At 48.7% G+C, this 27,371-nt stretch overlaps 1 protein-coding gene across 1 annotated transcript; it reads right to left on the bottom strand.

The window, feature by feature from the left end:
- GTF3C4 (general transcription factor IIIC subunit 4) lies at positions 1,819–27,299 on the bottom strand. Its single transcript, XM_001929441.4, is given in 6 exon segments — positions 1,819–7,474; positions 11,032–11,120; positions 14,816–14,946; positions 18,172–20,004; positions 26,830–27,116; positions 27,119–27,299. Coding segments are annotated over 6 exon segments (2,460 nt in total). The 5' UTR covers positions 27,174–27,299; the 3' UTR covers positions 1,819–7,409.

The raw sequence follows: 27,371 nt of genomic DNA, 5'->3' as shown, positions 1-27,371 counted from the left end.
ACGGGATCCGAGCCACATCTTCGACCTACACCACAGCTCACAGCAACGCCGGATCCATAACCACTGAACAAGGCCAGGGATTGAACCTGCTACCTCATGGTTCCTAGTTGGATTCATTAACTACTGAGCCACGATGGGAACTCCTTCTCTGTTGTATATTCTTGCCTCTTTTGTTGTAGATTCATTGACCATAGGTGTGTGGGTTTATTTCTGGGCTTTTTATCCTGTTTCATTGCTCTGTATTTGCTTTTGTGCCACACTATTTTGATAACCATAGTTCTGTAATATGGCCTGAAGCCAGGGAGCCTGATTCCTCCAGCTCCACTCATTTTTTTTTTTTTTTCCCTTAAGATTGCTTTGACTATTCAGGGTCTTTTATGTTTCCATACAAATTAAACGTTTTTTGGTGTTCTAGTTCTGTGAAGAATGCCATTGGTAATTTGATAGGGCTTGCACTGAGTCTGTAGACTGCTTTGGATAGTACACTCATTTTAACAACATTGATCCTCCAATCTAGTGGAACATCAACTACATTTTGATTAGTGTTTGTATACTTTCCCAACACTTAAAACTTTCTGTATCTTTATATTTTGTTAACTTCCGTTTGACCATCTTTGCTTTAATTGGATGGTTTATTGACGTTTAATGTAATTACTGCTCTATTTCAGTGTATATCCCGTATCTTATTTGCTTCTCATTTTCCCAGCCTATTTTTCCTCTTTTCTTGCCTTTTGAGTTGTTTTAAAAATGTTCTAGTTTCCCTCCTTAATTAGCTTAATTATAGAGTCTTTTGCTCTTCTTACAGTGTTTACTCTAGAGGAAACTTCCTATTAAAGTCTAACACGGATTTGTTTTACCTGTCCCTAGGTGAGCAAGGACTTAAAGAACTGAACACCCCTGACGTGCAGGCATGGGTTGGACTTCAGAACCTCTGTAGGTTTCATGCAGTCACAGCTCTGTTCCCCCTGCCCCTTCTTGGTGCTTTAACTCAGTTCTACCTGACACCACCCTCTGCAATCTCCTTTGGTGCTGCTCTGTTGTGATGCATTATTTTCCATCTTTGTTTGTCTGCAAATGTCTTTCATTTTAAAGGGCTTTTTTGACAAGCTCAGAATTCTAGGTTGGAAGTTCTACTTTCCATCCCCTGAAGGCACGTTTCCACTACCTTCTCCCTTTCACCATTTCCACTGGGAAGTTGTTTTTTGTTTTTTTTTTTGGTCTCCTTAGGGGCCAAACTCAGCCCCGAGCCTACATCCTCATGGATACTAGTTGGGTTCATTACCGCTGAGCCACAGTGGGACCTCTGGGAAGTTGTCTTTATTACCGCTTTTTAAAGGTAACTTGATTTTTTTCTTTGCTTCAAATGGTTTTCTCTTTGATTTTTCAGCAGTTTCGCTATAGGTTCTGGGGTGTTACTTATTTTCTTAATTCTGTTTGGTGTTTGTCTAGCTCTTCTGGTTGTTCTCAGCAGGGCAGGGTTTGTCTGGACTGCATGGATCACTGCTAAATCCTTGCAGTGAGCACTTCATTTAAGGGCGCGAGCAGACACTGTTTAACTGGCGTTGTTGATGACACGTGGTTGGCAGCCTACTGAAGGGCTGTTATTTCCCCTTCTGTTCCTCATACTTGTGCTGGAACAAGCCACCAAAAGCACACCGAATTGCTTCCCAAGTCCGAGCGAAGGGCCGTTTCCCCGACGTGTTCCTCACCCCCTCCTCTGCCTGGCCGTTGCTTCGTTGAGCTGGTGCTGCTCAGGATGAGAGAGTGTTCTAAGCTCTGCTACAAATCAGGTGGCCCCGATAAACTCTGCACACAATATACAAATAATTCGGTTATTTATTTATTTTTGAATAAAAAAGTGGCCAAGATAACAATACTATTGGCTCTGCATACAAAACACAACATAATTGAGGTTATTTCACATGTACAAAATGGCCCTTATGTACAGCACTGGATAATCACAGCAACTTCAATAGACTCTAAGTACGAGAATCCTAAGAGCAATTGAGGGGAATCCAGACTGGAAAAAGCAGGGATCGCTTATAAACTGAAAAACTGGCCAACCAGCTACCTGTAAAGAAAGAGGACCTGCTACCTGTTCCTTAAGGACTGCCCCGGAGGGCTGCATCTGACAAACACTCTCCAAAATTCCCACTTCATCTCCTCTCTAACCTTTCCCACTTCAAACTGCCCCAGTATCAGAAGGAAGCTTGGGACACGGGTTTCTCTTCAGGGAAGAGGAGAACTGTGCTGAGCAGGTGCTTCAACCCAGGAGGCCCAGGTCACGCCCAGCAAAGAGCTGCGCCCTCTTCCCGCCCTTGGTGCCGGCAGTTTTGAACACGCTCATCTTAGAGGTGGCAGGACGTCCCTCACTCGTCCTCTGCGTCACGAGCACCTACTCTGTGCAAGGCACTTGACATCAGATGCTGCAGGAACCGCCGAGGTGAGACAGAGAGACACTTCCTGCCCTTGAGGAGCTTACAATCTAGTGACGAAACGCTACCTACACGGGTGCAATGCAGAGGGGCAGCCAGTTCTTCCGGATGGGGGATTCCACGCGAAATGTGCTATTATTGTTAAAGTTTTAAACAAGGTACACACTAAAAGTCTAAAACACACCGCCTAATCAGATAATAAGAATTAAAAAACCATCTCCTCTCTAGAACCTTCAGTTTTTAGGTGCCTGTCCTTTTTATTTCAAACAAATGTTTTATGTAAACACCTACTCTGAAGCCCGGCACAGAGGCAGGCACAGGCGCTGGGCAGGCGTCAAGCAGATGTCACCCTACCCAACACAGACCTGTCTTCCTATACAGCCTTTTTTCTGTATACACAAGGTCCAGCGTCACTTCCTCTCACACACTGAAGCACACATCTGAGTCGAAGTCTTGAAAAAGACATAATTCATTTTTGCATTTACTTTTTTTTTTTGCCTCAGTACCCAAGACAAAGCATTCTAAACCTCACCAGTCTGTTAGCCAAAGGTCAAATTCATAAAGCATGAAATACTTCTAAGCCGCGGCCTCTTATAGCACCCAGGTGACCGTTTCCCAGGCTCTTTTAATGAAACTAAAGAGAGACACGGTTAGCAAGGTAAAGCAGTGTCTCCCTTAGAAACAGCTGCACGATTTAGAGCCCTGAAATGCAATTCTACCCAGTCCACTTACAGTGTTCCGGTTGGAGAGCCTGCGCCTCCGCCCTGCGCACCAGAATGGGAGTCCCTTCCTTCCCTCTCAGCTCCTCGCAAGCCCAGAACCAGTGAGTGAACATCCTGCTGGGAGATCACGAAACATGTCACTAAACCAGCTCCCTGACTAGGACTTCAGCCTGTGTGTGACGTCTCCCCCCCCCGAACAGCTACAACCTAGAGAAAATGCAAGGCAAGAGAAGCTGGTCACCTGATCAGATTAAGAGGCTGGGGGAGAAATATTTATTCCGAAAGGATTCAGGTCTTGAAACAGGTACATTTATTGCTCGCCACGGCACGTTGTCAGAGACAGCCGTCTGAAACCGTACAGCAGGTGGGAGGCTGCACCCTGTTCACTAGACTCGGACCAGCCAGGACGTCGTGATACTGAGGTGACCTGTGCCATGGAAACAAGCCCGCAGCTTCTGCAAGCCCTGCTGGTCATCAGGCTCACGATGCCGTGGCGAGAGAGATCATTAGAGGCAATTCTGCAGATGTGACTTAACTCAGCCCAAGGACGGTCAAATCGCCCACGCTCTAAAATCAGTTTGAACAGCCGATGTCATGAAGAGCTCAGCTCCAGAAACCTCTCTTAGTGTCAAGAGAGAGCAGGTCAAAGCTTAATAACTGAGACTTGAGACATGGCCTAAAATTCTGCTTGAAGCTGCCCACTGATACTTCCACTAACAGCGAGTGCAGACACTTCAGCTGGACCCGGGAGAGGCGCGTCTACAAGCCGGCAGCCTTGGGGGAGCAGCTGCGCAGCTGAGACAACTGCTAGACTCCCCCCCCCCCCCCCCCCGCCAGAGGGCACAGCTGTGTCCCCCTCGGGCCGGACGCCTGCAGACTCCATGGTCTGCGGGGCCGCCTGCAGAGAGATGCGCGGGTCTGGCTATGTGCTGTCTGTGCGGCTCAGTCTCTGCAAAGGAAAAGGACAGGACTGATCCTTCCCTTAAAAAACTCAGGCCTGCGGAGACTGCGACTGTGACGGGAAGTTTGGCCGGTCAGGCGTAAGCGGCCGGGGGGAGCGGGGCGGTGGGGCCGGGCGCTGCGGTCTGCAATCAGACAGGGATGCCGACACTCCACAGGGGAGGCGAAGACGACCAGACAGTTACCAGGCTGGTAGGAGCTAAAGCCGTCACCTTTAGAAAGAAAAGCCACTGTTTAATGGTTCCTTGTAGGAAGGCAGGCCTGCCATGTGACTTAGACATTTTATCACAAACCTACTTTCCTTTCAAACATGGGATCTGCTGGCTTAGAAGGTGTCCTAAAGCTGAGGGAACCAAAGTGGGGAACAGAGGGGACCTCGCTCTCCCGGCAGGAGCAGAGAGGGTGCGGGACCTGGGGAATCAGACAGTGATGCTGATTCCCGCTTGCTTCCCGGGAGCCCCGGCCGTTCGGCAAAGCCCGACGCGGTGTCAGTGCTACCAGGGAGCAGGTGCCCATCCTCTCAACAAGACTGACAGGGCCCCTGATCCTCTGCATCTTATCTGACGCCATCACAGCGGCGAGAGCATATGTTTTAACCTTGAAGTCTTACCCTTTCACGCCCCTTTAGCCGAGTTAACTGGTGAAGCCTGCTAACAGATCTGACACACACACTCCAATGTTAACATCCTCAAAAATTTCTTAGCGGGAGAAGCAGAATGTCCCACTCAACCATGAGATTCGCCAGGGGTTCTACTAACTTCTGATGCTGAAAAATTATCGGTCGTTTCGGCCTTTACAAGAGTAGGCAGAGATGGCTTGGAGTCTGGGCGGCGGACAAATGAGGATTTCAGAGTGAATACCACGTGTAACGAGCTATCCACTTCTTACCTAGAGGAACAGGAACACATTAGCCCCGGACGGAGGAAACATGATACCAGTGTGGACATCAGACCCCCGAGAGCAGCAGTGTCGCACCTCAGCTCCGTCACTCTGCCATCTGGTCCACACCCGTGCAGCAGTGACAGCTGAAGTCAGCCTGGCATCCACCCAAGAGACCGGGCAAAGTTTAGGAGAGTATGGAGGGTACGGCAGGCGTAGACCAGGGGAGACGATGAGTCTGCGGGTTCCCGGAGTCACTCCCACACCCCAGGGTCTCTCTAGTCAGCACTCTGTCACCAGGGGTGCTGACCCCCAGTGACACTTGGAAGTGCACTGTGCTTGTGACGCTGCCACGAACTTCAAACGCTCTCTTGTTCTCACAGGTCCATGGATTAACCTCCAAAGAAGATGCTGGGGGCCGGGGGGTGGGGGGGTCCCAGCTCGGCATGCAGGATCTGGGCCGGGGCAGGTGTTGGCTGGATTTCACAGGCCTAAGGACCGCCCCTGGGCCCAGTGCCCTGCACACAGAAGCCACCTTCAGTAAAACAGTTGCCGTGTTTATTCCTACAGACACACCCAGGATCTGGGAGACTTGTTTCAGTTAACTTCTCAGAGCCAGATTTTCCCGTCAAGGGCATAATTGCTTTAAATAAAAACTTAAGTTTTAAATGGCAGCAGCACAAAATTCCCTCATAAGAAAAAAAAAATCAATTATTCTCTCTGATTAGGAACAAAAACATCAGTGAAACTAAACATGCTATGATTAGGAAGCTGCGGTAATTCCTTGACAGGGTCTCCGCTTTTACTGTCACATTCACTGTAAAGTGAAACAGCTCTAGGCACAAACCACCACGACTACACAACTTTCTGAGTTGTGTTCTTCATGATTTTAATGCTGCCCAGTTCTCTTTCGTGACAATCAGTTTAACATGCTGGAGCCTCTTGAAAGCACCACCGAAATGAGAAGGGTCCAAGCAGAAGACGCCAGCAAAATACACGGCAACAGAAATGCAGAATTAAACATAGGAGACAAAAACAAAGACGTGAATGGGAAACAAAAGACATTTCAAAGCAGGCTGTGTGGGGGTGCCCCTATCTCCCAGCGACACCAACAGAGAGGGGTGGGGACACCCCAGGCGTGCGTCCCCCGACAGGCTCTCCACAGAGCAAGTGTTGCTTACGTGAGGACAGAAATGTCTTTTACTGAGGAGACAAAAATAAAAGCAGGAGTAAGTGGTAAAGTAAAGGCAAAACAGACAGCACGTAATACGGGTCAGAAGTTCACATTTGTATTTCCTATCCAGCCTCCAAAACATGCACCATTTCAAGGTGTGTGCATTACAGCCCTAATTAGCACCGAGCTCTAGGACACCTGTTGTAAAAATCCAAGAACTCTGTGGTTCTAGAATGTCTACTTTGAACTTTAGGCGTTAACAGCAATTAATGCCTCATACCTCCTCTTAGCAGCCCAGGGAAAAATACCTGTCATAACCATCAAGCACCTTTGCAGAGAAGAACTCCCAGGCTTCCAACAACTGAGGTGCACCCGTAACAACGGAGCACAAGCGTCCACACTTCTGGAGGTCTCTAGACAGACTCGGGAATAGAATGAGATGTCTGGAAATGCCAACGTTAAAATACTAAGTGTTTTAATGTAATACTAAAAGGAGAAGGCATTCTTTTTCCTCTTTGTACAAAGAGGCCACCTGGTCGTCACCGTGAGGCTGAAGAGCAATGTGACGCAGGTGAGGGGGTACCTGGCGTGTACACACACACAGGAGTGGGGCAGGACACCTGATGCCGTGGGAGAGGTCATTAAAAATAGCAATTATTAACTTACAAGAGTCAGCTGGTTTTGGAAACACTAAAACCAACTTTAGTCTTGGCTTCAACTTCTGAAAAATATATAGTTTTAAGAAAATGTTTCCAATACGCATGAACAGTGACTGGCGGGATGCAGACCCGCAGCTCTTCGCTGAGAAGAGTCAGGCCCGCGTGCCACTTCAGGCATTTACCGTCCGCTGGGACACTGCACACCGCGCGCCAGGTCACTGGAGCCCCGGAGCCACGCGCAGCCCCGGACCCGGGCCAGGATGAAAGCCCGAGCCCGCCAGGCCCTCAGGCCTCCTCCCCGGCGGGCGGGCGCTCTGTCCTGAGGGCGACGGGGCTTCGCTCCAGAGGCTTGAGGAGAGAGGCTCCTCCCTGGGGGAGGAGCAGGGCTGACGCGCATCTCAGGATGGCCTGGAACCTCTGCACTCGGTCACTTTAAAGACGCCCCTTAGTCCCGGGACAGGGCGTCCCCGGGCCCGCTTGCAGGCATGAAGCGTGCTCTCCGCGCCGAGGCCGGGCGTACTCCAGCGCGGCCCGGCTCTCAGGCCACAGCGCACGCCCTTCCATCCTCCCGTCGCTGGTGTCAGAAGACAGGAGAATCGCAGAAGGGGCAGGGGCTTTGCAGTAACCTCTTAATCCAGTCAGGATCTGCAAACATAAGACAAGCTGGTAGTGAGCGCTGACTTCAGAAAAGGCCGTCACACGGGATGAGCCCTGGACGGACCGCGGCGGTGGCGGCAGGACATGGGCTCCCCGGTCCCGCTCTGGGCCCCCAGACACAGCACCTCACTGCGACCCGCTCAACGGGGCCGGGCCAAACCTGTGGTCCCCAAAGCTTCGGGTGTGATGCGGTAGGAAAGCGAGGGGAACGGGTGTGTCCTCAAGTCAACTCATCCCAGGTAAAGAAAGGACTCTGCTTTGCTCTGAGAGCGTCCTTCACACGTGGTTCACGTTAAATGCTCCTCTGCCAGGACAGGCAGGGTAACTTCTAAAACCACTGCCTGCAGAAGGAGGAACACGGCCACGCTGCGTCCGCCCCGCCTGTCCTATGAAAGGATGGACTAGAGCCCTCAGAGCGCAGACTCCCACTCTCCTCCAGAGCTGTCGGTGGCTCAGCGCTAAGTCAATGGGCAGGTGTGGGTTGTTTTTTTAAAATTTGCTTCCATCTTTTCAGGATTTCCTGTCTTAAGCAGTACACCAATTCTCAGTTGCAGTGAGTATTTAAAATTTCCCCCAAATTTGTTGCAAGATAATCCAATAAGAGGAGGGAAGAGGGAAGGACCACAGATGAAACATCAACAGTCACGAGCTGGCAGCTTCTCAGCCTGGATGACAGGTTCACAAGCGTTTCCTACATTCTCTGCTCTACTTTTACGACTGCATTTTCCATGGTAAAGAGTTAGAACACAGGCTGCAACACACCAACTTCTCCGAATTGGAGGCTTCAGCCAGCTTAGAGCAAAAATGAATTAAGCCTGTAGTTTTAGGAGTTCCCATTGTGGCTCCGCGGGAAGACTCAACATAGTGTCTGGGAGGACGCGGGTTTGATCCCTGGCCTCGCTCCATGGGTTAAGGGTCGGGCATGGCTGTGGCTGTGGTGTAGGCCAGTAGCTGCAGCTCTGATTCGACCCCTAGCCCGAGACCTTCCATATGCCGCGGGTGTGGCCATAAAAAAAAAAGTTTTATATAGAACATTGTGTTTTACGGAGACCGCATACGACCCCCAAAGCCACATAACCGTATGCAAAGCGTCCGGCTGGCTCCTTTGGTCAGTGTGATGTCATGAGCTGACCTCCTGTGACTTGGGACTATTTACGTCACCATTTCCGCGCTCACATCTGTGATCTTAATTCCAGCTAGTTATGTCAGAAACGTGGGCGTCAGAAAGAAACCCTCACATCTAAGGACAGTTCATCTTCAACAAAAGAGGTGAGAATATACAATGGGGAAAAGACAGTCTCTTCACTAAGTGGCACTGGGCAAAAAAAAAAAAAAAAAAAAAAGTCCCGGCCACGGCACAGTGGGTTCAGAATCCGAGTAGCAGCTCAATCGCCGTGGAAGCGTGGGTTCAGTCCCCGGCCTAGTGCAGTGGGTTAAGGGGTCTGGTCTTGCTTCAGAGGCAGCTCAGATTCAACCCCTGGCCTGGAAACTTCCATACACCTCCAGTAAGGCCATTGAAACACAAAAAGTGTCCCTGGGAAAACTGGACAGCTACATGTAAAACGATGATGTAAGAACACACCCGCACACAAAAACAAACTCAAAATGGCTCACATGCTTAACCATAGGAAAGGACACCACAAAACTCCTAGAACGCAGGCAAAGCATTCTCTGATATATGTTGTACCAGCGTTTTCTCAGGTCAGTCTCTAAAGGCAACAGAAATAAAAGCAAAAATAAACCAATGGGACCTAGTCAAACTTCTAAGCTTTGGCACAGCAAAGGAAACCATAAACAAAACAAAAAGACAACCTACGGACTGGGAGAAAGCGTTCGCAAATGATGCGACCAACAAGGGCTTGATTCCCAAACCACATCAACAGCTCACACAGCTTTGTTATTGTTTTTCAATAACAAAAAACTAAAAAACCCAACTGAAAAATAGGCAGAAGACCTAAACAGACATTTCTCCGAAGCAGACATACAGACAGCCAACAGGCACAGGAAAATCGACCATCGTTTGCTGACTGTTAGAGAAATGAAGGTCAAAACTACAATGAGGTACCACCTCATGCCAGGCAGGATGGCCTTCGCGAGAATAAATTCTGGAGAGGGTGTGGAGAAAAGGGAGCCCTCCGACACTGTTGGCAGGACTGTAAACTGGGGCAAGCACTATGGAAAACAGTATGGAGGTTCCTTAGAAAACTAAAAATAGAACCACCATATGATCCAGCAATCTTACTCCTGGGCACACACCCAGGCAAAACTGTAATTTGAAAAGATCCATGAGCCCCTGTGTTCAATGCAGCACTATTCACAACAGCCAAGGCATGGAAACAACCTAAATGTCCATCATTTAGAGGGATGAATAAAGATGTGGCATATGTACACAACGGAATATTACTCAGCCATAAAAAAGAATGAAACCATGCCATTTGCAGCGACATGGATGGACCTAGAGATGATCGTACTAAGCGAAGTCAGCCAGAGAAAGACAAATACCATATGATATCATGTATATGTGGAATATGAAGTATGACACAAATCAACATATTTATGAAACAAAAACAAACTACACACATAAAGAGAACAGCCTGGGGTTGCCAAGGGGGAGGGAGGTGGGGGAGGCAAGGACTGGGAGTTTGTGATTAGCAGACACAAACGATTACATACAAGACGGATGACCACAACCCCCACCGTACAGCACAGGGAGCTGTACTCAGTATCCCGCAGTAAATCAGGATGGAAGTGAGTCACTCTGCTGTACAGCAGGGATGGGCACAAAATTGCAAATCAAATTTTAATAACAAAAATTAAAAAGCGTGGGCTTCGTCAACGGTGCTATCAAGAGTGAATACTGACCAAGCAGAAAAATAACCCCACTGTGGCTACTGGAGCAACAACCCCAGGTATGTATCCTCGTGCTGTTTCAGCAACACCATCTCTGTGGACGTTATCATTTGCAGAATTTTCATTCAAATATGACGTATACATGCCATGGAAACAAGCGCTGACACTTTTTCTTGTCTTTTGGCTTTTTAGGGCCACGCCTGTGGCATATGAAGGTTCCCGGGCTAGGGGTCTAACTGGAGCTGTAGCCGCCAGCCTATGCCAGAGACAGAGCAACGCGGGATATGAGCCACGTCTGTGACCCACACACCACAGCTCACGGCAACGCTGGACCCTTAACCCACTGAGTGAGGACAGGGATCAAACCCATGTCTTCGTGGATACGAGTCGGGTTCCTTAACCGCTGAGCCACAGTGGGAACTCCTCTGACACTTTTCTGAATGGATAACTTGTCCGCAGTGACAGAACAGCAAACGGCAGCCCTACTTACATGCAAAATGCAGTATGGACGGTCTAACATACTGCAGTGACCATTTCCTAGTTAGCTGTAGCTTCATGATAAAACGGACAGAGCATGACAGGCCTGCTCACCATCCCTGAGCAGTGTGGAGCCTGACCAAGGAGCCAGGACTCAGAGGAGCCGGCATAGTGCCGGCATCTCAAGCCCACCCTCCCACAGCCAGGAAAGCATTCACCTTCTGGAGCTGGGTGGCGGGCAATGCTGTCATGGAGCAAACACCTTCTGTATATCAAACTCTGGCAGGACTGGTAGGTTAAAAAGCACCTGAAATAGACAGATTGTACCATCAGTTCCACCGATGGGGGAGAGCAGCAGAGAGTTGAGGGTAACTCCACACAGACAGTTATTCTAAAACCACAAGTTGACTAAGGACAAAAACGCCTCATAAATTCATGGCAACAATTCTAGCACAGGAGAGCTGGCCAGACCCACCCACCCCCGACTCAGTAAGGGGAAGTGTCTGCGTCAGGCTACTAAGCCAAGAAATACAAAACTTCTAACCCAGTCACTGCAACTTCTTCATCTTCGTCTTCTCCTTTTTTTTTTTCTTTGCCATTTTTGCAGTACTAGGAAAGAATTTCATCTGTCTATACCTGATTGTACTTTGATTTTTTTTTTTTTTTTCCTTTTTACAGCCACACCTGTTGCACATGGAAGTTCCCAGGCTAGGGGTCAAATGGGAGCTGCAGCTGCCGGCCTATGCCCCAGCCACAGCAACAGCGACACAGGATCTGAGCAGCAGCTGCGACCTATGCCACACCTTGTAGCGGTGCTGGATCCCATATCCATTGATCGAGGGCAGGGACTGAACCCGAGTCTTCACAGACACTATGTCAAGTTCTTAACTCACGAGCCACAACAGGAACTCCATGAATTCTTGATATTAAAAAAAAAAATGGAGTTCCCATAGTGACTCTGCAGAAACAAATCCGACTAGCATCCCTGAGGTCACAGGTTCAAACCCTGGCCTCGCTCAGTGGGTTAAGGGTCTAGTGTTGCAGTGAGCTATGGTATAGGCCACAGACACGACTCAGATCTGGTGTGGCTGTGGCTATGGGCAGAGGCTGGCGGCTACAGCTCCGATTTGACCCTAGCCTGGGAACCTCCATATGCCACAGGTGTGGCCCTAAAAAGAAAAAAAAAAAAAAAGCATTATGTATTATATTAGAAATTATTATTAGTGATTTTTGAGATTAGGCACAAGCACTATCTTTAAGAATCTGACGGCACAGGGAGGAAAACCTGAAAGATACAGAAGACAAAATTAATGGTGGAAAAATAGAGGGGCCGTGAACAAAAGTTCACAGGTTCTGTGAAATTGGATTGTGATGATCATGGCAAAAAAAAAAAAAAAAAAGTTCACAGGTTCAATTCCATCCAGTGACTGTTCACTGAGCATCCACCAGAACCAGGCAAGTAAGGGAAGGTGGAATGCAGTGAGACGTCAGAGTTTCTGAAAGATAAAGTGTTTATGATGAGCAACCAAGGAATAAAAACTACAGAGAGGAAGGGAGGTTGGGGAAGGAACTCCAGGGAGGTAGGTTTACAGTGAGAGAAGACTTGGGTGTACAGGGAGCAAGGTTACACCTGCCTGTGCAAGGGAGAAACTGTACCCAGGTGTTCTGGCTCTGACTTCAACCAGCAAAAATCACAAAAATCTTGTGAAAGAAGCCATCTGAGCGACAACAGGTACAGTGGTTACACATGTAAACTCTGGAGCCAGAAGGCCAGGTTCTCAGCTCTGCCACTAACCACCTGTATGACTTTGGACAAATTATTCAACCTCCCTGGGCCCCAGTTTCCGCATCTCTAAAGACAGAAACTGGGTCCGGTGGGTGGCTGGTGGGAGGATACAGTAACTCGGATGTGTACACTGCTCAGGGCAGTGCCGACACCCTGGCCGAGCTGTCTGGTGCCAGTGGTGGCGGTGGTTGTCGTTATAAGCCTACCACGGTCACAGGCTTCTTTCCTACTCTTCCCTTAAAAATAAGTCTGAACAGTCAAATTAGAACAAGTACTTGGGAGTTTCTGTTGTGGCTCAGCGGAAAATGAATCTGACTAGCATCTGTGAGGACGCAGGTTCGATCCCTGGCCTCGCTCAGTGGGTTAAGGATCCAGTGTTGCCATGAGCTGTGGTGCAGGTCACAGACGCAGCTCCGATCTGGCGCTGCTGCGGCTGTGGTGTAGGCCGGCGGCTACAGCTCCGATTGGACCCCTAGCCTGGGAACCGCAAGGGTGCGGCCCTAAAAGCAAAAAAAAGAAAGAGTACAGGAACACAATAGAGATGGGAAAAACGTCCAAACACCCATCGATAAGAGTACAGCAGCAAACGCTGTAGCTGTTAAGAGTGGAGCATTTGCACTGATGCAGAAAACCTCCACGGCGCCTTGATAAGAGAACCAGCAAGTGGCTACGGCAGTTGTGTGGCTACAGCAGTTTCCTGTAGCACAATCCTGCTTCTGTTGAAAAGAAATTAAAAATTCACCTTCTACCATGATGCAGCACTGTTCTAGAAATAGCCATGAACTGCACAGAGCTTTCTATTCCAGAGGAAGGAGACAAACAGTAAAAAGTCACCACTAAGTGGTGACAGTCGCCAAGGAGGAAAGTAAAGCAAGAAGAGGGATGAAGACCCCCAGAGGGGGAGAGGGACGTCATTAGACGTCTCGGCTTTAGGCAGCATGGCCAGGAAGGGAGCATCCCAGGCGGAGGACGGCCAGGGCACCCCAAGGGAGCTCAGCAAGCCCGAGAGACGGAGAGGAGATGAGAGGGGGTGGCGTCGGGATCCCTGAAAGGACTTCAGCTCTTCCCACCAGCAAAGGGCAGCCGTGAGAGAGTTCTGAGCAGCGCGGTGATGTGAGCTGAGACGTCCTAACGGGATCCCCATCTTGGCTCTACTTAGAACAGACTGGAGGGGCAAGGAAAGACACAGAAGCTGGGTTAGATGACAACTACCCTCCTCTGGGCAAGAGACGATGGGGTCTGGGGCAAGGGAGTGGACACGTGGACACCCAAGAAGAGGCTGGGTTCCAGTTTGAAAGGCTCATCACATTTGATCATCCAGTCGGAAATGTCGAACAGAGCAGGTGCGGAGCTGGTGCTTAGGTGTGAGGTCTGGGCTGAGGGAGAGATTAGAGTGGAGTGACAGGTTTAAGTCACCCGTGCACAGAAGATAAGCGACAGCCCAGGGAGAGTGTTGACATGAGAAAAACAGGTCTCTTCTTTTTCCTTTTTTTGGTCTTTCTAGGGCCACATTTGTGGCATATGGAGGAGCCCAGGGTAGGGGCTGAATCGGAGCTGCAGCCTCTGGCCTACGTCACAGCCACAGCAATGCTAGATCCGAGCCAGGTCTTTCGACACCACAGCTCACGGCAACACAGGATCCTTAACCCCTTGAGTGAGGCCTGGGATCAAACTGGTGTCCTCATGGATGCTAGTCAGGTTCGTTCACTGCTGAGCCACAAGGGGAACTCCCGAAGATGGACATTAAGGAGACACTGTGTCCAGGAAGCCAGCTGATAAACAAGCATTGGAGGAGGGAGGGATGGACTGTGTCAAACGCAGCCCGTGGGGCCGGAAGATGAGGACGCACCAAGGTTCTCTCGGAGTGAGACTGCGGGGGAGAAGGAAGAGGACCTCCACCTTTTGCTACAGTTAAAGCAGAGTACAGAAGCATTTTCTATCCTATTAACTTTAACAGGTATTGCTTTCTAATAAAGATTTTAAAAAATTTAACGCTATCTCAAAGCAAAATAATATTACCAAAATAAAGAGAGAAATAATAGTAAAAAAATAAAAAAAAAAAAACCCATAATATCTTTCAAGGGTGTCCTGCTTTAATCAAACTGATGGAAGAAAGCCCACACCAGATTTTATGGTAGCTTTTTTTCCAACCTAATGGCATGGGCAACATATATTTTGCGCTGCACAAAGCTGAAAAATGAGCAGAATCAGCTTACCGGAGCCAAATGTGGCCATTGGAGCAGACGGCCTGCTTGCGATCTGTGAAGGGCAGGATCTCTTTACACAAGCTGCAGTGCTCAGGGAACGTCTGCTTGTTCATCTTCTTGGAGATGTGTCCGATGAGCACCTAGTAAGACAAAGCGGCAGCATTCCACGGTGAGCGCAGGACAGGACTGTGCAGCGCCACACAGGCCCATCCCGCTGTGCGGAAAGTAGCAAAGCTGGGCCTCCAACTTGTGTCCACGGGCTGCGTAAAATGCACGCAACACATTCATTCAGGCACCATGAGACAAGACAGTGAACTACACCTGCTAAACAAAACTTGGCCTGCTAAAGAAAACCCCAATCTTAGCTGCCTTAATTGCTTCAGAAACAAGGACTTTTGTTAGAGCAAAAAGTATTTAGTTATCCTTATAATGTTCTGACTTTAAGAAAGAAAAGCATAATCACATAGGCGAAATATCACGTGACCTACTAAATTTGCAGAGGTATACAAATGCCTATTCTTTTTTAATAAAGGATTACAAAGTGAAAATATAACCAGGATTAAAAAAATAATACTCTCCCTTCTGATGCCCCAAAGTGCCATGACCAATCTCACCTGCAATCTGAGACCCACCAACCCCAGGGCAGAGGCACACAGGACCCACCGTGGGAGAGGGAGAGGTGGGCAGGGCAGGCTCTAGGCCTTGGCCCCACTGCAGCTTTGCTTTTTTTCTGTTTTGTTTATTAGGATTGCAGCACTTTAAAACTAAAGTCTGAAAAACACGGATCTACTTCATTACTTTGTCAGATAAATCTTTCACCAGCTACATTACTGGGAGGCATGGCAAACACCAATGCTTAGGAAGCACCTTGTCTTGGAGTTCCCGTCATGGCTCAGCGGTTAACAAATCTGAGTTGCATCCATGAGGATGCAGGTTCAATCCCTGGCCTTGCTCAGTGGGTTAAGGATCCGGTGTTGCCGTGAGCTGTGGTGTAGGTTGAGGATGCGGCTCAGGTCTGGCATTGCTGCGGCTGTGGGGTAGGCCAGTGGCTACAGCTCTGATTTGACCCCTGGCCTGGGAACCTCCATATATTGCAAGTGCAGCCCAAAAAGCAAAAAAAGAAAAAGAAAAAAGAAAAAAAAGGGAGTTCCCGTCGTGGCGCAGTGGTTAATAAATCCGACTAGGAACCATGAGGTTGCAGGTTCGGTCCCTGCCCTTGCTCAGTGGGTTAACGATCCGGCGTTGCCGTGAGCTATGGTGTAGGTTGCAGACACAGCTCGGATCCCGCGTTGCTGTGGCTCTGGCGTAGGCCGGTGGCTACAGCTCCGATTAGACCCCTAGCCTGGGAACCTCCATATATTGCAAGTGCAGCCCAAAAAGCAAAAAAAAAAAAAAAAAAAAAAAAAAAAAAAGAACCACCTTGTCTTACTGGCAGACAAGGTCATTCAAAATTTTAATCCACTTATACCTGAGCTCTTGTGGAAGAACTTCATCAGTCTGCCATTCACTGGGATTAATTCACCGGGGTTCTGAAGGGTACCTTAATAGCTCAGAAGGGTGTCCGACCTACTCTGCATAGGATTTACAAGTTTAAAGCCCATTAGCGTTTGGCCTTTTTTGCCTTCAGAATTCCAATTTATGGTCCCTTACAGCAAAGACAGCCAACTACTAGGTTTGAAAAGATTCATTTTACGCACACAGTGGAATTTTTAAACATGAAAGGCACTGTTTCCTATCAGAACTGACTTGCTGTACGGAAGGGCGGAGGTACAACGTTCCCTCCTTTAAAGGGACGCTGTTGGAACCAAGTTACTGTGCTGAATGTGGCTCTCCAGGCTCATGAAGCAGCTGGACAATTACTCTAAACCAGGACCGACCAACTGCCATTACAAATTTCCCAAAGTGTTTTTGTTAATATTTCATGCTTATAACGTCCCTGTTAGGTCCGATGAAACAGTGATAACCAGAAAACTCTTCTACGCAATTTGGACCACAATGAAACAATTTTAAAAAGCTGACTTTCAAAGATGAGAGTCAGTTACATGAAGAGTGCATCTTAGCTACTCTTGAGATTACTGCAAACATCCTTACGAAATAATTTTAGGGGTGTACATGTACACACACACCCCCTTTCCAACAAGAAAATGCAACAAGTGATCTGTGAGTGGTCTAACATTAGGCATGAAGATACTGAATGTATTACCTTCAATTAATATTTTAGGTAAGACTTCAGGCAGGGAGAGTAAGCGGCAACCTTCAGAGTGAAAAGGACCATAGGCCCCTGGGGTTTTGAATGTTTCAGTATACAGTATGTTCCCTGAAATACAGTTCTTCAGGATTTTAGAAGCTGTTAGCTCAGGATTCCTGATTAATAAGTCTAGATAACACTGAGCTCCACGAAGCTAGACGGTTCTTTGCTAAATTCTCATAACCCTTAGAAGGACACTGTACACTGGGAACCTCTAAGCGGAGTAGAGAGTGTGCATTTTTCCCCCCAAGCCTGGAACCCACTATTCTGTCAGGAAACTCGAGTCCTGCGAAATACGTTTTGGATGACAATGTCAAGACTATTCTAACAGGAGTTCCCGTTGTGGCTCAGTGGTTAATGAAGCCAACTAGCATTCATGAGGATATGGGTTCGACCCCTGGCTTTGCTCAGTGGGTTAGGGATCCAGCGTTGCCGTGAGCTGTGGTGTAGGTTGCAGACACGGCTCGGATCCCGTGTTGCTGTGGCTGTGGTGTAGGCCTGCAGCTGCAGCTCCGATTCACCAACCCCTCACCTGGGAACCTCCATATGCCGAGGCTGCCAACCTCGAAAGACAAAAGACCAAACCCTCCTACCCCCCAAAAAAACTGTTCTAACATCAAAATAAAGATTATATCCAGTTTTGTAAAAAAAAAAAAAAATATATATATATATACATATAACAATTTATTTACTTTCTGTGCCCCTCCAGATTAAATCAGAAGGCCTCCTCAAGTCCCACCAAATGGAAACAATCCTGCCACCGTCCTCTCACGCCCTAAACCTCTGCCAACAGGCAGGGAGGGCGTGCCCCGCTCCCCTGGGGGCTGCCCTATCACACCCACACCGCACACCGCTGCCCCCAGAGTGGAGCTCATCCACAAACCCTGCCCGTCACCCAAGGCCACGGTGCGGCTAAGAGCTGAAACACGCTCCGTGCGCTGCGACCATGTCCTCCGCCCTCACCCACGTTTCCAATTTATTCTCTTGCAACTCATGCCAAGCACCTGCCCCCCAAGTGTCAAAGCAACAGTGGAGCTTTAAGAGTTGCACCGAGGGCACTGTTCCCCCGAAGCGAGCAGCCTTTTTAGTCTCAGTGTTTCCGCTGACAAACACCTACCCGGGCTGTCCGGTCGTCGTACTCTTCATCCGACATTAAGAAGTTGCAGAGTCCCCTGGTGGGGATGCTAGTGTTTTCTGTGATCCAGGTGTGCAGGTAGACTTCGCCCAGGACGCGCTTCATGTGCTCCCGGGTCAGGTGCATTTCCACAGCTTCGATCTTCCCTTGGATCTCGAGGAGCTTCTCCTCCATGGGCTCGCGGCCTCCGGTGTCCCCGGCCTGAGTGGGCGACTCCGCCGCCGCCGCCGCCGCGTCCTCTGCGTCTCCTTCTTTGCTCCGCTCCTGGAGGCCTGGCTTGTTCACCGGTTTGGAGGACGTGCCTTCGTCTTGCTGTTCGTCCTCGGCGTTGCCCATCCCAGGTGAGTCAACGAGTAAGATTTTCGAGTCCTCGTGGGTGGGTTTCCATAAGGCTTCTGGAGTTTTCTGCATCGACTGATACAAAATCCTCAGGAGGAAGAGTTTGAAACGCCAATAATAGGTGGCCCCGCTGCTTTCCATCTTTTTTTCCAAAGCCTCTTGTAAAAACTGCGGGATGTGTTTATCTTTTAAAATCTTCCAGCGCACCAGGTCTATTAAATCAACCTGCTTAAAGAGATTCTGAACTGAAGATTCCAGAAGCTGAGCCGCTGCCTCCTCAAAGGTTTTGAGGGTCACGAACTGAACCTGGTAGTTTTTGTTCACGGGGTGGAGGCCGTTGACCATGCCCTCCGTTGTAATGACGGCCAGGTACGCGCCGCAGGGGCTCACTGCGATCCCGTGTGTCCTCACGGAGCCGAATACGTCCGCCAGCTTAATCAGCTGGTGTTCGAACTTCAAGGCCACGTCCGTGAAGATGGGAATCAGCTGCCGCACCTTCCCGTCACTGGAGCAGGTGTAGACCGTCCCGTTCTGCTTGTCCGCCGTCATGGAGACGATGGGCAGCGAGTGGAGGCCTGTGACGTGGGAATTGTGAACATTCAGACCCGCTTTGGAGATGAGAAGAAGACACCAAAACACGTAGGATCCTCTCGCGGCCACCACGAGGCTACAGCTACACTTCTGGTAGGGGTGATAGAGCGGCACGCACTTGATGCTGTGAACCGGCAGCTGGTCCATTTCCTTCCACAAGACGACGGGCTGCCTCAAGGTGAAGTAGCCCTTGACGGCTTTGAGGTTGACGGGAAGAATTTTTACAGGTCCGAAAGCACTCCCCACAATAAGGCCGCTCATTTTCCGGTTGCTGTGCTCGTACTCCCACCAAAACAAAACGCTAGGAGAGGTGATTCCTGACTCAATCGTGTTGCACGAAGAGATAGACTCCTTTCCTACAAACGGGAGCTGGAACTGCCACACGGCGATGTTGCCGTTTTCGAAGAGGACTGCCAGGAGCACGCTGCCCACGTCGCGGCACTCGTTGTTGTGCTTGACCTGCTGCGTGGTGCAGATGCCCGACCACTCCATCCTGACGGGGGTCTGCATGCTGTGCCTCCTCTGAAACTCAGCAAAATCGCCGAGGCTCCCCTGCGGGGCCTCACTTTTAGAGAACCTGTAACTGGTCTCGTAAAGGCGTTCCCCGTAAATCTCCGTCAGGTCGGCCAGCTGGACCCACTGCAGTCTGTTGAGGTTGGCCTGGACGGTCAGGCGGTTGTCCATGGTCAGTGCTGCCAAGAGGCACCTGCCGTTCGCGTCACAACCCATGGGGGACCAGCTGGTGTACTTGAACCCTCTCAGCGGGGGCAGAGCCTTCCCCTCAGGGTTGAACACCCTATCCAGCATGAACGTCTGACTGATTGTGGGGTCCTTAGAGGTGGCAAATTTCTCCTTGCACTCAGCAACTTCTGTTTTTGAGCCAACCTGAAAAGAAGAGGTATAAAAACCATCAGGTAAATACTCCACGCCAGGAGGAACATACTTACATGGCTTAGGGAGAATTAATGATTCGCCATAATAGGTACAGCAATTTTCTATCAAGTCTGGTAATTTTGGTATGACATGCATTTAAAAGAGCAAGATCATGTCTAAGATGAAGTGAGCATTTACTCAGCAAACGGCAAGTATAAAGGGCAGAATAAGTGCTGTCATTACTTGTAGCCTGATTCCCACATTCTTCTAACAACTGACCCAAGCAGGAGCAATGACAGGTATCTGATTTTAAAGAGCCAACAGAGCACTCTGCTGCACTGGTCACAAAATGATAAAGGAGCTCAAACGTCATGGAAGAATATGTATCTATATACGCCTTTGATACAATTAAACTCTGCAATTTTAACAATATCCTTGCAATAGAAATGCCAGCTGTAAGTTTTCTATCTGAAGTTTCACTTGCAAATTATGCCGAGAGCCCACGCCAACACTTCTGTCCACTGTTTCTATAGAATAATGGCTACTCCCAGGAGACGCTTTGCTGATCCCCGAACATTCCCACCCTTCCTTCTCTGGCTGCCTTGTGAGAATGCTCTTTCCTTCTCTCTGAATCTCATCCATCCTACCAGGTCGAACTCTATGAGGGCTTCTGAAAGCATGCTAGCTTTCATTCGTCTCTCTTTCCTCCAAGTTCATAACGTACATGAGCGAGAGCAGCACTATTTATTTAGTGTCTTGCTATACAATGGTGAGCTCTTTAAGAAGATTTTAAAGGGACGTTATAGATGCAGGAAGAGGAGGTCTCTTGGGGCACCATGGGTTAAGAATCCAGCATTGTCACAGCAGTGGTTTGGGTTGCTGCTGTGCTGCAGATTTGATCCCTGGCCTGGGAATATACACATGCCACAGGCATGGCAAAAAAAAAAAAAAAAAAAAAAAAAAAAAAAAAGAGGAAGAGATAAATGACCAAAAGAAAGTGGTCCAGAGTCATATATAAAAATGACTCTGGAAAGCTAAAGCCAAAAAAGAAAAGAGGTCATTTAAAACATGCTTTCTGGAGTTCCCATCGTGGCGCAGTGGTTAACAAATCCGACTAGGAACCATGAGGTTGGGGGTTCGATCCTGCCCTTGCTCAGTGGGTTAACGATCCGGCGTTGCCATGAGCTGTGGTGTAGGTTGCAGATGCAGCTGGGATCCCGCGTTGCTGTGGCTCTGGCGTAGGCTGGCAGCTACAGCTCCAATTCGACCCCTAGCCTGGGAACCTCCATATGCCGCGGGAGCGGCACAAGAAGTGGCAAAAAGACAAAAAAAAAAAAAAAAAAAAAAAAAAAAAAAAAAAACATGGTTTCTGTTATGTTAGAATTGGGGAGAAGAAAGGAGTGGACCCACTGTCTTTAAAGAAATGGATAAAAGAGAAAGCAGAATCTTTCCATTTCTTTTTAATGCCAGTCTCCTTAGAGGCTGTTCTTCAAACTGGAAAGGGCAGAATAAACATGATTAAAAAAAAATTCAAGTCTAAGACATACATGGATATAATAAAAGTCACCTTAAATGAACCTAAGTCACGAAGCCCAGAGGAATTAGACTCCAGGATACAGAGAGAATATGGAAGATGAATTCAGAACCACCACATTCCTCAGTAAAGCCCGCACAGCCGGGCATGTGTCAGAGGGCGACAAGTTGTCAACTGCTGGATCCCGTAATAAATGAGCATATAAAATACGTTATAAGATATAAAGTCCAACAAACAACTTAGAAACCAACTTTCCCTGAAGTGTATGAAACAGAACATCACCCTCTTAAACTGCCTCTTGAAAAAGAGTTCTGTAACCAAACACGTCCATGAAAACGCTATGTATTATAGTGCGTTATTCTCCCTTCAAGAGCTACAGCCAGGAAGGTAGTGTAGAGACCTATTCAACCAGATCATCCAAACCCTCATTTTTTTGACAGGAGAATCTTTTTTGGGGTGTCATCTTTTGAATAGAGGTTTCACTGGCTCATCTGTTAATAAAACAATGCTAATCAAAGAGAGCTTTGAATGAGGAGATGAAGTCTGAGTGAAAATCTATGCTATGATGCCAGACTGCCTGGGGTTCAAATCCGGGCCCTATCACACACTAGCTCTGTGCTCCTGAGCACACCGTTTACACCTTCCGGCTTTAACTTCCTCAACTATAGAGAAGATAATAACACACGTCTCAGAGTTAGAAGAAGGTTAAGTCAATGCATATAAAGCATATATTAATAAACAATAAATGTTAGCTATGATGACCGCTATTAATACTCTCTGAGGATTACAGAAGTCTTAATGAGGCCTAATTAAACGTATGTAAAATGCGGGGTGGGGAGGTATTAAGTTGTTCACCGAATGAAGAAGGGTCGATAGAAAATTATTCACCACATCCATAATACCGCAAACCAAGCAATAATCCTTAGACTAGGATAATTTACTACAATAAAATCTACTGTAGAACTGAAAGCAAACTTACAGAATGTGTAGCTCCAAAGAGCAGCAGAGGATGAAATAAAGGAAACTCCAGTTCGGTCCTACTCATTGCAGGAAGAATCCCTGATAGGATGGAGAGCAGTGTGGAGAGAAAACCCGGAGAAAATCCTCAGGGTTTGTGCACTCATTTCTAATGTACTATAGGTGGTTTGAATGAGCCCACTGCACTCGCCCCCACATCTCCAGGTCGCAAAACTAGTTAACAAATCAGAAGTGCTCAGATGCTCTAGGAGCTCCCAGGGGCCAGCCCCCAGCCAAATATATTATCCTGATTCCAGTTGGCTATATAGCTAACAGTTAGGTACTTTGTAAGCACCTAACAAACAAAAACTCATTTGAAGCCATTAGACAGGAAGCTTCCTGAGGGTAGGAATATCACTCCAAAGACAGGCAGTAGTTATTTAACTTAACAGAGTAGACGGAGTTAGTATAACTAACGTTCCTAACAACTGTGCAATAAAATGAGTTACGCACATATTATTAGAAGCTGGAACTTTATACAACTAGAGGATTCACTAAATCAGCAGTCCAATGGGAAGAGAAATTGCAACCTATTTTTAAAAAATAAATGTTTTTGGCCACACCCACAGGTGGCAGTTCCTGGGCCAGGGACTGAACCCACACCACAGCAGCAACCCAAGCTGCTGCAGTGACAACGCTGGAGCCTGAACCTGCTGGACCACAAGAGAGCTCCACAACTTATTTTTTGTTGTTGTTGTTGTTGTTGCTATTTCTTGGGCCGCTCCCGCGGCATATGGAGGTTCCCAGGCTAGGGGCTGAATTGGAGCTGTAGCCACCGGCCTATGCCAGAGCCACAGCAACGCGGGATCCGAGTCGCGTCTGCGACCTACACCACAGCTCACGGCAACGCCGGGTCCTTAGCCCACTGAGCAAGGGCAGGGACCAAACCCGCAACCTCATGGTTCCTAGTCGGATTCGTTAACCACTGCGCCACGACGGGAACTCCTCCACAACTTATTTTTAAAATCTGTGTTTGATTGCTTTTCAGATCTGGATCATTCACCTTGACATCACGTAACCTCAGTGCCCAGGACAACATGCAAACAGCAGATGATATTTGCCCTATTATTTAACCGCATATTTTCCTGAAAAAATTCACCATCTAAACAACAGTCATAGAGCAAAGGCTTCAAAGGGTTTAGCATCTAGGCCTCTAGCAGTGCTACCCACTAAACCTGCGGTCTAGGCTGCAGAAGGTCCATTCTTTGTGGTGGGGTCAAGGCAAGCGGGACAGCATAAAGTGGACTTGAAATCCGCAGGGACTGTCAATGCGCAGTGCCAGCAAGGCATGGACACAGGCTTCTCTACATTCCTACCATGACTTCAGTTTCACCCCGCAGAGGCCTCTTGTAGAACAGCAGGGGCCACTCAGCATTCATTCACCAGGCCGGGCTAGTCTAGTAAGACTGCTAATTGACTGAGAGTTTCTGTGATGTGCTTACCAAAGAACAGTACAGAAAGGGAAGGTGCCACTAGTTAATTTCAGGAAAGCTACCAGTTATCAGAAGGATATACAGATTGCCTATGACTCATTTGCCAGTCGTGGAACAAATGATGGAGTCAAACTGTTACCACAACACAGTCCTAGAGGTATCTTCACATCCACAGTCACAGCACTGATCCAGTCTCCTTCCTTCACACCTGCAGGCCTGCGTTTCCCACCTGGAGCATTTGCAGTGTGCCAGGAACCGTGCTAAGGGGTTACATGTGGATACGCACACATGTATTACATGGAAAAAATCCACCTATACATATACTTATAATCTGCCAAAAATTCTTTGTGTGTGTGTGTGTGTCTTTTCTAGGGCCACACCCTGGGCATATGGAGGTTCCCAGGCTAGGGGTCTAATCGGAGCTATAGCCACCGGCCTACACCGCAGCCACAGCAACGTGGGATCCGAGCCGCATCTGCGACCCACACCACAGCTCATGGCAACACCGGATCCTTAGCCCACTGAGCGAGGCCAGGGATCGAACCTTCAACCTCATGGTTCCTAGTCGGATTCGTTAACCACTGTGCCACAAGGGGAACTCCCAAAAATTCTAAATAAGTTTATTATCCTCCCTTTATGGAGAGGCCCATCTTGCTATCCTGTGCCAAAGCTCAATCTCTTAATCCCTAGTTTATCCTGACTCTTCACCATCATCTTCCTGCCTCTACTCCAGCCAGATTCACATTCATGAGCTTTACCAGGTCATCCACGTTTAAGATACTATCATAGCACTCAAGGCTTCGTAGCTTGAAGCCAGCCTCCTCAGACTGACCTGCATGTCCCCACACTGGCCCCACCTTACTTTCTCTGACTCGCCAGGAAAGCTACCTGCACCCACTGATGAGCTGTCATTACTTACTCAAACACCAGCAGGTTACCTTCGTGGCTTGGACGCAGTGTGTGAGATGGGCACCTCCTTCCCACTACCTGCGGGACGCTTTCCTCCCTTCCTCCTACAACCCAAACCTTACTCCCCCCCGGACCCCCAAGGTCTGCTGCAGATTTACCACCAAATAACCTTCCTTGATGAGTGCGACACACTTAAAATTTCTTCTAGTTGACTGTGCATATGAGCATCCTTAGCAACAGTAAACTCCTTTTCAGCAGAGGATACACCTTTTCAGATCCCTCTGTTCTGCTTCCCTCCTTAGGTGTTTCTAAATTCCATAGCATTACCACCATCTATCCCCCTGATTTGTTTATACTTGAACCAACGGGTGCACAATCATACAAGTTGACCAATGACATGAGTGCTTAACCATACTGGTTTACCAATGATCTAATTCAACATCAACTGTCCGTTTCAAACTTAAATCAGGAATGCTGACAAGTGGTGCAGGTTCCCCGAACCCTACCCACAGTTAATGATTCACTTGTTAAACAGCTGTGCAGAGTAAGTTAAAAAAAAAACCCAACTTCACTCACATAAATATGTTCTCTGTATACAGAGACATCTTGACACGGCTTATCACTATCTAGTGTGACACCGTTATTTGGTCATGACTTGCCAAAAGAATGTAAGCTCCACGAGGCCAGGGTCTTTGTTTTTCACAATGCTTTACTTCCAGAGCCTAGACTGGTGCCTAGCTTATCCAAAGTGGTATTCAAAAATGTCCTGAAAGATATACACTTTGGTAATTGTATAAATGCCTACAGATTCATAAAGAAAATGGAGAAAGTTTTAATACTTTTAAACTATTAAAATGAACAAACAATACGACTGAAGACTTAAAAAAAATAATTTGGGAGTTCCCGTCGTGGCATAGCAGAAATGAATCCGACTAGGAACCATGAGGTTGGGGGTTCGATCCCTGGCCTCGATCAGTGGGTTAAGGATCCAGCATTGCTGTGAGTTGTGGTGTAGGTTGAAGATGCAGCAAAGATCTGAGGAGGCTGTGGTGTAAGTCAGTGGCTACAGCTCTGATTCGACCCCTAGCCTGGGAACCTCCATATGCCCAGGATGCGGTCCTAAAAAGACAAAAAAAAAAAAAAAAAAAAAAAAAAAAAATTGAAAATGGTGATGATAAAACAATAAAACTTCAGGAGCCCTGAAGTTCTGAAGGCAAACTTTGTTAATATGAAGCCAAAAGCACTAAATCTACACGGAGATCTTGGGCTTGAAGTTTAAAACTGCACTGAAGTTTAAGAATTTCCAGAGGCCTTATTTTTTCATGCCACATCCGAAAAAATTTCAATTATTGAAGAAAAACTGGAGTACTAACCCCTACATCCATATTTATTTATCCATCTGCCCAAGATGAGAAACAAGGACCATTTCATAATAAAGTCACTGAAACAGGTAAGACGATGGAGCAAGCCAATTTTTCTCCTCCAAAGCCAAAGAGGCGCAGGGAGAGGGCACATCACAGTAAACAAAGCCAGCCGAGGTCCTCGGGGAGCAAGCCCCAGACAATAGGAGCGACGGTCGAGGCAGGTCTGGGGTTGGGTCAACAGGGGGTGGAGCCTCAGAAAAGACCAAGGAAAGAAAATCTACACTAGCAGCCGGCCCGACGCAGGGGTGAGGGAAGAAGCTGGCTCCGAGAGGGAGCTCCCGAAATACACGTGTATTTGTGTCAGGAGGAAGTGTGAGATCCGGGAAACGGAGCACAAAAGGCTAGATTTGTTGTTTGTTGTTTTAAGCTACGATGACCCTAGCGGCTTATCCCCAAGCGCTGGGTGCAAGGAGGGGAATCCCGGGACTAGGCGTGGGTCGGGATTCCCCAGGGACCGGTGACGCGGCCGCGGGAGGGGAGTAGGAGGAGATCCCAGGGCTGGGGCCCGGGGATGACTTACTTTGAGGAGGCAGCTGTTGAGAGGCGCGGGCACGGAGGTGCGGTGGATAACCAGGTCCTGGCCCGGGTTGTGCACGTCGCAGATGAGCTCCAGCACAGCGATGCTACGGGCGGTGGACACCGACACGCGGTGGTCCTCGGACCACGCCAGCGGCTCCAGGCCGCTCACCGCATACTGCAGCCTCACGGCCGGCTCCCGCCGAGTCACCAGGAGGCGGAACGCGGCGCTGGGCCCGGGGGCCGGGTCCGCCACCGGCCCCTTCCCGCCCGCCTCGCCCTCTTCTTCCTCGGCGGCGCAGGCCGGTCGGCCGCGGGCCCCACCCGGGCCTTGTCGGCCGTATTCATCTCCCCTCAGAGGCTGAAGCCGGACCCCGGGCGCGCCAACTCCGCGTCGCCGTCCGGTTGCCGCCTCTTGCACCGCGGCCGCCGGCCCCCAGCGCCCTCCGCGGCGGTTTTCTTCCCCTTAGGCCCGGAGCGCCGCCGAGCCAGGAAGGACCCCGCCGTTGCTAGGCGACCCAGCCCTGCCAGGTGGCCAAGGCGCTG

Source organism: Sus scrofa, chromosome 1, assembly GCF_000003025.6.
Source record: "Sus scrofa isolate TJ Tabasco breed Duroc chromosome 1, Sscrofa11.1, whole genome shotgun sequence".
In the NCBI taxonomy this organism is placed as follows: domain Eukaryota; kingdom Metazoa; phylum Chordata; class Mammalia; order Artiodactyla; family Suidae; genus Sus; species Sus scrofa.
The sequence above is the reverse complement of the archived record's forward strand: the minus strand, read 5'-3'. Positions and strand labels throughout refer to the sequence as shown.